At 43.4% G+C, this 15153-nt stretch overlaps 1 protein-coding gene across 5 annotated transcripts in view; it reads right to left on the bottom strand.

The window, feature by feature from the left end:
* Positions 1-76: 76 nt before the first annotated feature.
* The window catches only part of OSBPL5 (oxysterol binding protein like 5), a 182641-nt gene continuing 167564 nt past the window's right edge, over positions 77-15153 (bottom strand). For all 5 annotated transcript variants that reach the window (XM_065838792.2, XM_065838794.2, XM_065838793.2 and 2 more), the window contains exons 14-22: positions 14842-14940; positions 13491-13588; positions 11368-11457; positions 8538-8674; positions 5072-5257; positions 4399-4537; positions 3176-3293; positions 2448-2550; positions 77-1413 (exon numbers count right to left, since the gene is read on the bottom strand). In XM_065838792.2, coding sequence (XP_065694864.1) covers positions 1278-1413; positions 2448-2550; positions 3176-3293; positions 4399-4537; positions 5072-5257; positions 8538-8674; positions 11368-11457; positions 13491-13588; positions 14842-14940 — 1106 coding nt within the window. In that variant the 3' untranslated portion in view covers positions 77-1277. The remainder of the gene's footprint in view (positions 1414-2447; positions 2551-3175; positions 3294-4398; positions 4538-5071; positions 5258-8537; positions 8675-11367; positions 11458-13490; positions 13589-14841; positions 14941-15153) is intronic.

Genomic DNA, 15153 nt, shown 5'->3' with positions numbered 1-15153 from the left:
GTTATTTACATGTAGAATGCTACAAAACACAAAACCAAGTTCAAACACACAAATAATTTCTCAGATACACTGCCACTGAAAGTTGTGTGTATTTTTATTTCAACATATCAAGCACAAACAGGTTTCCCCTAATTGGGGAATATGATAAGGAATGTACTTAAAAATCTGGAAACATTTACATTGAAAGATAGTCCAGACTGGCACCACCACTAAGTATTTTAAGGCTGTATATATAGCAGTACTTACCACTTGGAACTACTTCAGGCCAGAAAAGAAAGGCTTAGTTTTGTCCGCAGTCTACAGAAAATATTGCAAATCTTTAAAAAATGGTGTAAAATAGGAAGACTATTAACAGAGTTGAACAATGCAGTGGCAAAACCTTCCTCCTTCCTGACCTTTGACAATAAATGTGCCTACGACCAAACACTCGTACACCTATGTCACTCCCGTCGTAACCTATCCTGGAGCAGTGGATTCCTCTCTACAATGCTAGTGTGTGACTTTATAAAACAGCCATATAGCAAATAATAACAACAATAATAAGTGACCAGGTTTTACGAACAAGGCATGTCTGAGGTTACACTTGATGGGCCCGGTCCAGGACACCAGTCAGCTCCGTAACCAAACGAGGAGCTTTCACGGAATACTTCCCCTTTCCTAAAGAGGAATGGCTCTAGGAAATTGTGCATATTTACAGTTCCAATGGAATGGAAAAAAACCCACATCCTGAGGTCCCATTCTGTGTGTGCACTGACAAAACAGATCATGACTTAATATCCCGAGGGGTGGAATTTCTGGACCAAGTATGCTCCCTCCCATAATTAAATGCAGCCGGACAGGCACCGTGGACATCAGCTCTTTAAAGCTCCCCAACTGCACTCCCTCACTCATAGAGCTATGAACCAGGCCAGCGTGACCTTCCCAAAATGCTGGGGGGTTTACCATTTTGGGGGTATCAATACTGCTAATTATTAATTGCATCAGAAAATGACAAGACATAGAAAACAAATTGCACAATTAAAGCTACATTTGGCTTCAGCATTAAGGCCCGTACAGGTTAAGAGGTCCTTGAAGATGTACATGTAAAAGGCAAAAATGACATAATCTGCAGGAACAAAGTTTTGCAGGTTCCTAGGTCCCTTTTTAACCTCCTTTTTCGACTTTATTCCACCTCTGCCGCGTTGGTTCTAAAGTGCTTTGGTGCCTCGCTGGGCTCCTTGCGTGAGTGGCCCCCCTCCTGCAGCCAGTAATCATTATTGCTGCCAAATGTAGTGGTTTTATTTGAAGACATAATTAATGAATAGTTGACACGTAAGAAAGATGCAGAGGAGAAACCAACAGCGAGAGTCCAGGAGGAAGCTTTCAGAAGAGACCTTCCTGTGGAAGGGCTTTTTGTTCAGAGCACTGAGGTTTCTGAAAAAGAAAGCAGTATGTTTATTTGGGTGTCACAGGGCGGTGTGCATTCACATGTGTGCACGTACCCAGAGCTTCCTCACAGGGAGGGATCCCCACACTCCAGAGACACCCTCATGGGTACAGCACTGTGCCCTGCAGACTTCACCTCCCTGCTTTTGAACCAGAAAGAAGTACTTCTGGCTGACACTGGATTGGGCAGAGCTTGCTGGTTGGCATAACAAGGTTTAAGGGCACAAACCCCAAGAAATCTCTTCATCCAGCACTCACTCACAAACCTATGCCCTAACATTCCCAAACACAAGAACTTGCCCTGGACACCCCCAAGAGCAGCATAGAAAAGCTAAAGCCCTATCACCAATGGCTCCAACATCCAGAAAGGGTGGGCCCCAAGTGATCCCACCCCACTGAAGCCTCGGGAGGGCAGGATAATACTCATGCAGAGGGGAATCAGCAGGGCTCACCGGAGCAGATGTAACAATTAATACTTCCCCTGCCCTCCCCACAAGAGTCCGTGGTGCAAAGCCCTTTGCTAGCAGTATGTTACACAGGTGTGCTCACTACTTACCTCAAACAGCAAACAGTGTTTTAAACAAAAAGCAGGAATTTAGTGCTTTGCACCCATGAAGCCCAGTTTTCAGATCACACGCCTGCATCTCTGCAGCAACCAGAGCAAATTCATACCATGCTTGATAAGAAGGGAAACCCCAACACCTTCTTGCCTAGCAGAGATTTATGTATAGCCAGGATCTGGCCTAGCCCTTCCCAACTTCTGCAGCTGTTTTGCAGTTGGGAGTGCCAAGAGACACGCTGAGGTGATGCTTTATTGTCTCATAAAGACAGTCTTAAGAGAAAGAGATTTCTTCACTGTTTCAAGGAGGCAGTGGCTTTGTCCTTCCAGTGTGTTAATAGGCGTGTTAATAGGCTGCCTATTGAAACAGTGGTTAACTGCAGCCCTGCAGCTGATGCTCCAAAGGCCACAGGTTATTTTCAGCCTATTAGGATTGATTCATCTGATGAGAGAAAATGGTTACCTGTGTATGTCCTGTTGGGCTCTCTGTAAGGATAAGACGGCTGAATGAATTTCCTTCAGGTGATTCATCTCTTTTCCGCACTGAGCACACAGGCTTTCAAACCCTACAGCAAAGTATTGAAGGACACTGTGTTTTGCACCACTGTCTCTGGTGATGATGATGAAACACAAACTAGGTTCACCCAGCAAGTGGCTAGCTGTGATCAAATTGTCACAGCCAGAGGGAACATTTACAGGAGGAAACCTGGGGAGAAGGAGATCGGGGACATACTCTTCCACCCCAAAGACACAGGTCAATGGAACGAGTTCTGTGATAGTGGCCTGGGGCTCTTTCTTGGCTCTCAGTAAACAATTTTTGCAGCATTCTTCTCAGCTGAGGGCAGGGGAATGGAGTGCTCACACCTGTCCTCATCTCTGAAATACTCAAGGTCACCACCAACAAAGGCTGAGAAAAGGGAATGAGAAATGAAGCCTGCCTCCTCTCTGTTGACTGGAACTTCAGTGTATTTTTCCAACATGTTTGTGCCAGGAGTTGAGAAGCCCTTGTTGGCATGAATAGGCACAAAAAGCACGTACACAGAACAGAAAAGCAAAACATTCTCTGTGTTTGCCTGTGGGGTATGGGCCCATGACATTAACTGGGCTGCAAAATGTCCCAGGGCTGGCTCAAGGAATAAGGTACCAAGGGAAGAACATTAAAGCCTGACCCAGTGATACCCAAATACTTGCCATCATCATCTGAGAGCTCCTGCACCGACTCAGGCGTTGAACAGCTGCTCTCTGTGTTCTGGCTGTGGTTAGATGGCTGATCGCTGGTTTTGCGGCGCCTGCAGTCTTTGGCAGACCTCTGAATAAAACAGGGATTAAAAAACACTCAGTCAACAGTCAAATTGAAGACTCTTGTGTTTGACTTTAAGCAAAATAATCTGTGGTGCTGGGGAGTATCTGTGAGATTGTGAAGTTTGATTGCTTCCTCAGCAACTCCTGGTAGTTGGGCTCCTGGCAGCCAGTTAAGGATATTACACACATGCCCCATACAGAAGCATTTCCTCAAATAACATCCTTAAGACACCCATCCAAGTTATTCTTGTAGCTTTAACTGACTCATATCAGTGAAGAATCTTGTAGCTTTTTTGCTGAGTTGCATACCCACCAACCAGATACGTAAGAGAAAGGATGAAAAGAAGAAAAATTTAGAATAAAATTTCCTGGGGAAGATTTCTCAGAAGGTGCTGGGAACATTTAAACATCACAGAACTTTTAAACCTAACTTCTTGATGCACTTTGGAAAGTTTCTCCCTACCTCCTGAATGGGTAAACCAAACATGTCCAGAGACGTTCAGATTCGGAGTATTAGAAAAATCTATGTTCATAATAAGATACAAGTTCCTCAGTGTAATACAGGTTATATCTAGCTAGTTCAGCAGTTCTACATTTACAAAGCATTTTCTGAATGACATATATTACTTCAAAGATAAATGCAATGAAATAAGAAAGTATCATCCCTGTTTAAGGGAGAGGACGGAGGAAGGTTTCTTGTCTTGTCTAAGAGGAAGTAAGTAGTAAAGGCAAATGGCAAAGACCAAAATTGAAGTCGCAGGATCTCAGTTGTGTACTCCAAAACCTTGTTCACACCCTCACTATGGGAAGTTTTCTGCTTTGGAGACACCAAACAGTAAAGTTCACCTCAGTTGTGCAAAACCCATTATAAGAGTCACTGTCACTAACACTGAGTGGAAGAAAAATACCAAAACAGATAGGATATGTCAACCAAGAATTACAATGATTTGCAGTTAATGATGGTATAACACTGCAGGTCTAGAGTCACGAGCTGTATTTACCCAAAACAATCCTTTCAGCCTATGCCATGCTTACATGAAAATGCTGCAGAAAAGGGCTCCGTATCTAAACAATCTTAAAGAATATTATATTCTCCAAAGCAAGCTTTTTACCTTGTGCCGTGTAATTTGATTGTTTACGCATGTTGTTTTGTGGTTTGACATCCTTGTGGATAAGTGTCTTTCCATGGTCTGAAGTATTCCATCCTTCTCAAATTGGGCAATGTCGTTCAAAGGATCCCAAGGTCTTAAACTTTTGAGACCAAAGGAAAAAAGCATCAGAAAAGCAAGAATACCACCAGGTGTGTTAAGAGCAATGCACCAATTCCACACTCATCAGGGCATTCACTCCTGACACGAGCAATAGTTTCTGCAGATGCAGTGTGAGGAGTAACAGATACTTTCTCCTATGTTCACATGTCCTAGCAATAAATAAGGGGAGTTGAGTCTCCAGAGGCTTCACCCTTCTTGCCAGGGGAGGAGAGTGCAGTTGTCAACTCTGCTCGCACAGTGTAAAAAAAGTCTGCGAAATGATTCCACACTTCACTGCAGCAATAGGGATTTCCACCAATGGCACAGCAGATTTTCCACTGCCAAGCCCCCATTTCCAGCTATTCCCAAATATCATCAGCCATATGTATTCTAATAATGAGATGGAGCTCGGAAAGAAGCCCAGGGCACAGTTTGGGGAAAGGCAGGACCCAAATTATGGGTCGGCAACTTTGCTTGCATCCCGGGGGACTCAAGCAGCGAGGCCTGCTCATAACCCCCCAGGCCCACCACTCACTCCTCGTATTTGTAGCGCCACTCGTTAGTTGCGGCATCGTGCCTGAAGAGCAGTGGTTTCCATTCTGTGCCGTTCTCCCTCCGCTCCCGGGCGGCATTCCTCTGCTCCTCTTCCAGCACAAATTTTTCTTGCGTTGCCTTGTGTTGATCTCCTTTGTTTATTGCACTGGTAACGTGCTGCCAAAGCCTAGAAATAAACAGGGAAGCAAGTGAAACCACCTTAAAACTGACAATGTATCTTGCCAGCTTGAACCTTAGAGCAGACACTTTTCTGCTCTCTTGATACTCAGAAGAACTGTAACAGGACTGCTCAGCCTCAGTTTTGGCTTGTAAATTAAAGGAAGATTATGAGCATGGCAACACTGGATGCTGTATACAATGATCTACTGAACAACAGGGGAACTTTCCCTTTGATAACATCACTGTCGAGGGTTTAGATTGTGGGGTGACAATCAAACCCTGGCAGATGTATTGTTAACCTCCTCTCCCCCCCACTTCCCCCTTTTGCCCCTCCCACTCAGGACAGGCGATCGGGAGGGAAAGAAGGACAGAGAGAAGAGAGTTAGAAAAAAATACAGATGTTTTACTAATGCTATTAATAAGAATAGAGAAAATAATATAAAATATACAAAACCAATCTTGAAAGTCTCAGCAACTGCAGAGCCAGCACCCAAAGTCCTGGTTTAGACTCTGTAGCCAACTGGAGCTGGATTCAGTCTCTCACTGGACCTCAGTTCGCAGGGACAACTAGCAAGGTCCTCTCCTAATGTCGGCCATAAGCAGAAGGGAAAAGGAAAAAGGGACGAGATCCTCGTGATCTCCCACTTTATATGAAGTATTTACGTGAATGGAATGTTATACACAGTTGGTCAGTTTCTTGGTCACCAGTTTCTCATTGCCCCTTTCACGAGATGTCCATCCGTGCTTATCAATAAGTTTGCATTCCATTGCTAGGTTTACCAAAACATGTATCTGGTTCTCCAGGAAAATGCAGCTAATATGAAGGCTTTAGCTGACAGGCAAAATTCACTAAAAGAGAAACTTGTTTTTTAACAAAACCAGGACAATCACCTACAATATTCATCAAAATCTTCAGAACTGTCTGTGGGAGTTATAACATAGTTATGCTCACTGAGGTCAGTGGCCTTTTTAGAGGTGATTGATGTGTAATGGAGAATCTGTTATCTTTCTTGCCCTTTCAATCATTTCTATTTAGGAGCCTTTGTGTTAATGTCTATCCCTGAAACAGAGGCTTTATATTCAGAGTTTAGAAGCACTGGAAAATGAATTCATGTGCACAGCTTGCAGCTGCACACGCAGTGTTGTACTTCTACATAGGATTAGCAACCAGATCTGTAGGAAGCTGATTCAATCTGCAAGAAATGGATCTGTACTTGTGCTCACAAATGGTAAGCATGAACGTAAGCATTCACTTGCACTTGCTGTCAGATGCCAAAAGATATGTGATCTTCCATATGATATCTCATTGAGCCTCTGCCCGGAGGAGAGGATCTGCCTTTTACAAGAGAAAAATCATTACTTTTTTTTTTTTAATTTATTTTTAACTATAGCCAAGCTGTGATTTCCCTCTCCACACTTCCTCTAATCAGAGCACTCTAATCTTCAGTTCAGATTAGAAATAGTTCTGAGATTAGCAGCTAGCCCTCCCAAAACATTACTGAGTGGTTTAGCACTTAGAATAGGCACTGGAGATCCAGGCAGTTCTAGTATTCCCAGCTCCAAAAAACACCAGTCCTTCATTTAGAATACATTACTGCATTTAATTTGGAGCTTGCTGTAAAGCTCTTAATTTAAAAGGGATACTGATGCTTTCTTTATATTTCTGTCACCAGATGTTACCACAACACTTCTAAAAAATCAGCCTCTTTGATAATTACCAGAGGAACACTTTCCTGACATTTGACACGTCACTCCCATCTTCCTGTGTATGAATCCTTTCTCCCAGAAACAAAGGAAGGAAACTCAATTCAAACTCAAAGTGATGGGGGTAGGGGAGGGAGGAGTGAAAATAACGTCCTGAAAAAATACTGTGGTGGCGTAAAGAGTCAATTCTAAGGAATGCAGTGGTGTAAAGAGAGTCCTCTAATTCTAGGAACCTCGGAGAGACACACACAAAATTGTTTGACAAGGGCAAATTATTCCATCAAGAGCTGCATGAGTCAGAGGAAGAGAACCTCCATGGTGAGCTGCATAATGGTATGAGCTTCAGAGACTCTCCAGCGTTCGTGAAAATACACAGTTTTCAGCACTGCAGGAAAGACTATGCAATTCAGACAGAACATAACCTGGATTAGATGGTAATTTATTCATGCAATCATCAGCATTACAAGGAGCTCGGTGGAATGTCTGTTAGGAATCCCTAGAATTTTTCCTTTTGCCTCTTTCCCCTGGCTGCATGTATCATTATCAATCTCTGATGTAGCAAAGGGAGTCAGATTCTTTGTCTGCAAGACTGAGATTTCTCTTCTCCTCTAAAAGAATCTTCTTCAGAAGATTATCAGAGAAATGTGATAGCGTCTGCTCTGCTCTGTGACGATGAGTGTAAGTTACAAATACAGATTTTGTTGCCCATAACACCCACTGTAGTCCAGAACAAACTAAATGTTCATGTGTTTTTATTTTTGTGCACTCCCTTTATTCATAAGAAGGGGAATCTTGGTGTGATGTGATGCAACATCAAAATTACATGCCCACAGGGAAGTGCTCAATGTAATGTAGGCAGCAAATTGCATGTGCTGGTTTGGCATGTTAGCTGGTATTGGCAAAGCATATTGCTGAGATGGTCGGAGTAGTTGGTTTGAAGCCAGCATCACATGATGTGGCTGCAACTGTTCTTGCTCAAGAACTGGCTCAGGGATGCTCACTGCATCAGGAAGTCAAATTCCTTCCATTTCCTAAATTGTGTGCCAGGACGATATTTGTAGGTAATCTAGATTACCCTAAAAACACTGGTGCAGACTTCACTGGAGATCTCAGCTGAGATTATGAGGCAGGGTTAAACATCCGTTTAATTACATTCTCTCATAAAATCCTGTTATGTGGTTCAAACTACCGCTCTGCCCATGCCAGGACTTTCCACTTGATTCCTGCGTCAAATTTATGATCCTGTGGTTGAAATAACTCTTCTTAACAAGACATCCAACCTCAGACTGACATCTTGCACTTTCATAAAATGTTCCACCAGTTACAGAGACTCTGTTCAAGACGTCTGGAGTTCAGAGACAGTTATTTTAGCAGATAAAATGTAGCTTCCACAATTTCTCAGCCCAGCCTCCTGGCTAATCCAGAGTTAACAGACTAGAAAAAAACAGGTAAATGGCTGGGTAATATGTGCAGGCAAAGCAGGTCACTACCTTTCCAGGACTGTACTGTGGAATTGGAGCCTTCTGATGAGAGCCCTGCTTCAAGTGGGGAAGCAGCAGCAAGGCGTTCTCAGAGCTCCTTACCTCTCAGACTCAAAGTCTGTCTGCTCCTCAAACAGTACAATATGGCGTTTCAGTCTCTGCCTTCGTACTTCACTGGTTGGGTTCCAGAACATTTCTGCATTCCCGTTTCTCAACTCATTGATATGCACTTCCCCATCCTGACAAGGAAAATTAAGTGAAAAGTTAGAGACAATCAGAAGTATGAGGCAGAAAATAATCCTGACAAAGGGAAGCTGCTTCTGGATGATGACTGGGGATAGGGCTTGGTTAGAAGGCTTCTTTTCTCCTCTATTCCATTAAATCTCACTGAACACTTCCGAAAAGTTTCTAAAACTAATGAAGAGAGACATTCCTGGATTAATCAGAGAAGAACTAGAAAGTGACCTAGTCCCTTTTGTTAGTGTTGTCCCCAGTCAAGTGTACTCACAGAAGCCCTAAGATGCTCTTCTTTCCCTACTGTTCCTCCCAAGTACCACCCAGCACACATAAATAAGATCCCTAGTTCCTCTTCCAGCCTTTCTTCTATTCCTCAATGCTGAAATCTCATGCACGGCTTACTGAAATACCATCCTCTCTAGAAAAGAGAGCTAAAGCTGAGATACTCTTACACTTTTTTTTTTTTTTTCAGTTTAGCCAGGTTTTTCTATTATTGCTCCTTAATTGAATTTAGCACTTCAAAACGCCAGGGGTCTTTCATCCTTATTCCTTGCCGATTTACCTGGCAACTATTAAAGTAGCACTTCTCTAATCTGAGGCTGGCTAGACAATATTATTAAGCTGCCTCCCAGATGCAGCAATGTCATGGAGCCAGGCAGGGTAGTTTACAGGGTGTATAGTGAACAGCACGATGCTGACTGCAAGTGGGATGAATCAGATGATTACAGATGCTGAACGGCACGAGCACTGGGCCGTTCAGCTGCCTGGACATGGGATGAGTATCACGCAAACTTTTTAAGTCACGGCTATTGGCTTTGCCTGTCACTGCCTAATTTGCTGCTGCATTTGTCCCCCTGCCAGGGTCCCTTGATGCACTTCTCAAAGTCTACCTCCCACATCTTCAGCTATGAAACTCCTTCAACCCTGAGGGACTTTTGTCCCTCCCTGAAGTCTCCCTCAGGACTTCCTCTGCATGTCCTGAGGTGCCAGTTCTAGGACAGACCTCAGGTCCCCAAGACTCCCCCAGCTGTGGATAGGAGGAGGCATGTGGGCCTTACCAGACATCACTACAAGCATCTCTAAGGGGCATACATACAGGCCCTCAGCTGCTGCTTTCATCTGGGGCTAAGAAGCATTTTCTTCCCTTCTTTATTCCGGTGGGTTTTCAGGTCCTGAGGCAGAGAATTAGCCTTTCAGTTGCAAGGGTTTCTGTCAGGAAACTGGACGGTGCCAGAGAAAAGCGTGTGGAGCGCAGGAGAGCAGGCTAATACTCTCAGCAGGGAGGGCGGAGAACAAACAACGTCCCTAATGCTGCACAGCAGCTACTCTATTCACAGTATGCAACTGCAAACAGCAGCTTATGGAGCCACCCTTTCAAAGCCATTAAACTTCTTTCATACATCATTCTAGTTTTGTGCACCACAAACAACCAGCACAAAGAACAGGGGAGGAATAAATTATTTTCAGGCTGACAAAACCCAAACACAGAAGGGTGGAAGCTGAGCAGCACACAACCATGTGGCTCATTGCCCCAGGGGAGCCAGATTACGTGTTCTCATGGATGGTGTTTGCAGGACCCACCACAGACAAGGTACTCCACACTCCATCACAACTCACAAGTGCCAAGGCTCATCCTGCAGGAAAGGAGGCTCAGAATGGAAAAGCCACCCAGGCATAGGGACTAAATCTCCTTGTATACACCTAGAATGGGCAAATCTCCCCATTTCCAAATAGTCATTAGCTTTTTATATAAAAAGACAGATTGCCTGAGTGGATGAGTCCAATATCGAAGCCAACACTGGGGTTAGGACCTCACTATAAGAACAAGCTTTATCCAGGCACATTTCATCTGACCTATTCTAAATACCTCCTTTAGAATGAGAAAAATCTTGTCTCAGGAGTGACAATTTCTATGGACTGGAAAGGGAGCATAGGTGAAGATGTAGATGTCTAAATGTAGCTGAGATAAATACCTAAGTGTGCAGCCCAAAGCCAGGGTTCACTGCCTTTGCCTCGGTTATCAGGAGTTCCCAACCAAAACCTTAGTCTACATCCTTCAATGTGCAACTTTATTCTTGCTGAATTTTGGCTCAAGGATACCTTGGAGTGATTCACTTGTGGGTAATAGGTGTGCAAAGGTGCTAGCTGCTCTGTTGACTATTCTGAGCTGCCCATACAGATAGACCCCCACAGAATCTGTCTGTTCGTCCTTCATCTCATGAACAGATGAATAACCATCTATCATAACCATCTGCTGTAAAAATAATGAATTTAAAACATTGTGAAGTTCTTCCCTGATGTTGCTGTAGCTGGGGAAGTATTAAACACAAGACAAAAGGAAGCCTCATGATTTTCACAATCACATGTAAGACATACTATGTCTCCTTCCATCAGTACTTGTCACAAACCTGGGACCCTAAATAGTGATACTGGCTTTGATAGAAACACACCTCACTGGTCCCAGCTTTGGCTCAGGCTCTGCGGGTGGATGGGACTACAGAAGTGTGAATGACCTTGAGAGCTGTGGCCCGGAACGCTCTGCTCGCCTGCACTCCCTGAGGATGGCGGGAGGAGGCAGGACAGGGTCCCCACAGCCCCCGCCGCCATGGGGGACCTGCCAAGGGCCGCCCGTCCTCCCATGCACCCGCTGCCGCCCACACTCCGAGTGTCAGCAGCTTCGATTATTGCACATTACCCAGTGTCCACTGAGACTTGCTAACACTTCTTCTCCTGATTTAATCTTCCCAGAGATTTGATTAATGCTTGCGCTGCCACCGAAGAAAGGCTGTCAGGGGAGAAAAGAAATAGAAAACATGATCAGTCCAGTGAGAACTGGGAGAAAGCCAAATGTGGTGATGTAGCAGGAGGGAAGGAAAGTGCAGTCTGCTTGATTTCCACTATTTCTGGGGAAAGGCAGAATGAACTCTAAAACAAATTTTTACTGTCTAGCACTGTGCCCTCCTCCTTTTGTCTGCAACACAAAAATCAGTGTAAGAGCTGCAGGAAGGGAGATAAGCCTTCAGGTGCCTTGCCTTCATTGCAAATACATTTATTGTCAGCTAGATATCAGGATAAGTGTATGTGGGCAAGTCCTTCCCATTGTTCAGAATCACATTGCAGTTTGCAGCCTTATACTTGCAGCCTTGTCCAAAGGAAAGGAGCAGCACTAACGCAGCTGGTGATTTTTCCTGCTTATGGCACAGCAAGAGCAGTGTGGCACTGCTGATGGCTGCATCTGCATGAAGTCTCCAGGGTGAAGAAGCTCTCAGCAGCAGCAAACAAAAGAAGAAAAAGGGTATTTCCAGAGTGAAGGAACAGAGTCCCAGAACAATGGAAAATTCCCCTCACCTCCTGCCTGCCAAACACCGGAAACAGCAGTGATAGAGTGACCAGCTCTTCCATTCATACCACACATTTCTTCAGATATTTAGGCAGCTACTTTCCAATAACACTCGTGCAGAGGAACTTTTTTTCTTAATAACAATATAAACCTAAATTTCCCACAATATCCATGGAAAAAGAAATCACAAGTATCTCAAGAATCAATGTATGCAATCCAGTAGAGAATTGATATGTATCCAGATTAATAACAAAGCTAAGGGGTTTAACTTTAATTTCTCACAATTCTACTAAAAAAGGTGGCTAAAAAACATCCAAAGCAGAACATGTAATTATGCCCCAGAGAGCTTTCTGAGTCATGTTCGGACTAAGCATATGGTTTACAAGCCAGAAAAGAAGGGGCTGCATTTTAAGCTCTGAAGTGTTTGTAGGTTTGAGATAACACTGACTGAAGTCGGGGAAATACTCCATTGGCTTTGACACAGCACATCAGGCCTACATGAAAAAGAGGTTTTAAAGAGAAGTGTACGCAAATGTCAAGGAAAGACATGGAGCAACAGTTCACTTCGTAAGGGCAAATAAAGACAGAAAATTATTACTGTCCCCAGAAAAACAGTCTGAAAAAGACTCCCCTAACTCCAGTAATCTCTCACATTTATGTTAGCTAAGGCTGCAACTCTGAAGTCCTGCAGGCTCTCAGTTCTCCACCCTTTATTGTATGCCCAGGCAAGTTTGTTGGAACAGATGAGAAACGGACGCTCCTTAAAAAGCAAGTTAACTGTCCAAGAAAGTTACAGGTCACCACCTTCCCTCCCAAATTTTAACACATGTAACTACAAGAATGCTCTAAGATGTCTCAATTTTATCTAAATACCATACATCTGTATCACCAGGTTTTCTAGGGGAGGGAACAGCTACATGAACAAGTCAGTACAAGGCAACGACAGTGCAACTCGTCAGTGTGATAGCCACTCAAAATTATCTGCCTGAAAACGGGCTCTTATCCTACCACCAAGGCAAGGTCCTGTAGCCTTAAGAAACAGTACAGTCCAGAACAGTACAGAAACAAGGTACAATTCATTTTAATACCTGCAAAGTAAGAGTACATGTGTGATGACTACTGGAGAGGTACACTGAAGATTCACATCCTAACTTGGCTCAAAGTAGTTTGTACACCTCGTTGTATTTTGCAAGCAAAAATAATTGTACTTTTCTAAACAGAAGCCACACTGTCATTGCCAAACGTTCAGCTGGCTGGCAGTGAACAAGTCATGTGTAAAACTCAGGCTTCCTGGCTTCAAATAGAGTGGCACTAGGGAAAACTGACTGCAGGGTGATGCCTCCTCTCTGGGTAGGCCACCCCACCATAAATGCATATGTTGCTGGTACATAAATATTCCAGTGTGTATGGTCAAACCTTGCCTGGAGCACACGGGCAAGCCTGAGACCATTCAAAATGGGGGCCACAATGTCTCTTACCTTTAGCTTGAATTCCAGTTCTGCCCTATGGTTAGTTTTCTCACAGTCGATGGTAACTTTTCCTCCAAGCTCCATTGTCATGGTACCATATAAAAGTCCTGAAATGGAAAAAAGAGACTTAAGAGAGGCCCCACTGGAAGTAATCTCCTTTCTCAACTCAAACTGGCTCTCACTGAAATGCTGTAAAATTCGCTGCTTGGCTTAGAGTTTTGAAAAGACAGAAACCAAAGTTTCTGGGAAATGACTTTTTACTATAAGCACGAAGAATCCTCCCCTGAGTCCCTATTCCCCGCTTATTACACCAGTTAGGAAACAGCTTGACTCAGAGATTCTGATAGTGCCTCTGTGGCAAGCTGAAAGTGGGAAAGGGAAAATAAGGAAAACTGTGCCTAGCAACCTCATTTATACTAGTGCTTAAACAGACTTGGTTGCTTCTCACAAGGTAGATGGGGCAGAGAGGAGGTGCAACGGGATGCAGCAGAAGATGGGAGACTAGCAGTCCTGTAAGGGATTCCCTTTTACATATGCTTAGCATTTTCTGAAAAGGTCATTTGCAGAACAAGAAAAATTGACAAGAGAAATATTTATGCACAGGAATAGTTCACAGAGGGCATGATTTACAGAAGTTACTGTTTCCAGGTAACTAGACCCTCCACAAATATTAACTTTGAGGTCAACATGCCAAAACAAAAAATATGGAAAAAACAAATTTGGATCAAACTGCTGCAGGAGTCATTTTATCACTGTGGTTGAAACAGCACGGAGGCTTCGCATCCTATGGAGAAATGCAAAGTTACAGGAGTGAATCAGCAGCTATCCCTGGCCTCAGGGCACATTCAGCTCAACACAGCAAAGCCACATGGTAACAGGTATCAGCCTCACTAAGGCAGCTCATAAACTGAGGAATATAATGGTTAGAGTAACAAAGAAATCAGAAGTCAGGAATTTCCTTTGGTCTCAAAAAATCAGAAAACATATTACACAATTTCAGTGTTAACATTAGAAAAACTTTTTATCCTCAGAAGCTAAGAAATGTACTCTTATTCTTTCCATCTTCACTTTATCTGCAGTGCATATATGCAATATTTTTTGTCTCTACACAGTGTTAAAATTAACTTAGATGGGCCTAATTCTGTCCCCAGCTCTGCACAGACAAATCAAAAAGACTTCAGTCAGGAATACCCGTCTTCTGCTGAGCGTCATGACTCACATGTGGAGCAACTGCTCCCTGGAATTACCAGCCCTGCGCCGCCCAGTATCCCAGAGGGGAGAAGAGAGTTGGAGAAAAGTCAGCCAGTAAGATACCATTACATTATTCTGTTTGCTTCCTATTTGAACAGTCACAACGTACCTTTACAGTGGGCGTATGGCATAGTAATTATATACTCTTCCCCCCTGTTTAGAAACATAAGCTTTGCTTTCCCATCCAAGAGTGCAGAAAGTGAGTTACCTAGAATTTAAAAGAACAAATATATATATATATATATATATATATATATATATAAATATATAAAGAAAATGCATGTTATACTTGGTCACTTGTCCTACTTTAGAAAAAAACTTCCATTTAAATGTAGGTCACTAATGAAAGAAGAGACACAATAATTCAGGACCCTTGCAAATCATTTACTGTTGGAGGCAGTCAGTTCTAATAAAGTCTGGT

This window comes from Patagioenas fasciata, chromosome 5 (assembly GCF_037038585.1).
Source record: "Patagioenas fasciata isolate bPatFas1 chromosome 5, bPatFas1.hap1, whole genome shotgun sequence".
Classification (NCBI taxonomy): Eukaryota; Metazoa; Chordata; class Aves; order Columbiformes; family Columbidae; genus Patagioenas; species Patagioenas fasciata.
Note: the sequence above shows the minus strand (reverse complement) of the source record. Positions and strands in the feature narration are given on the sequence as shown.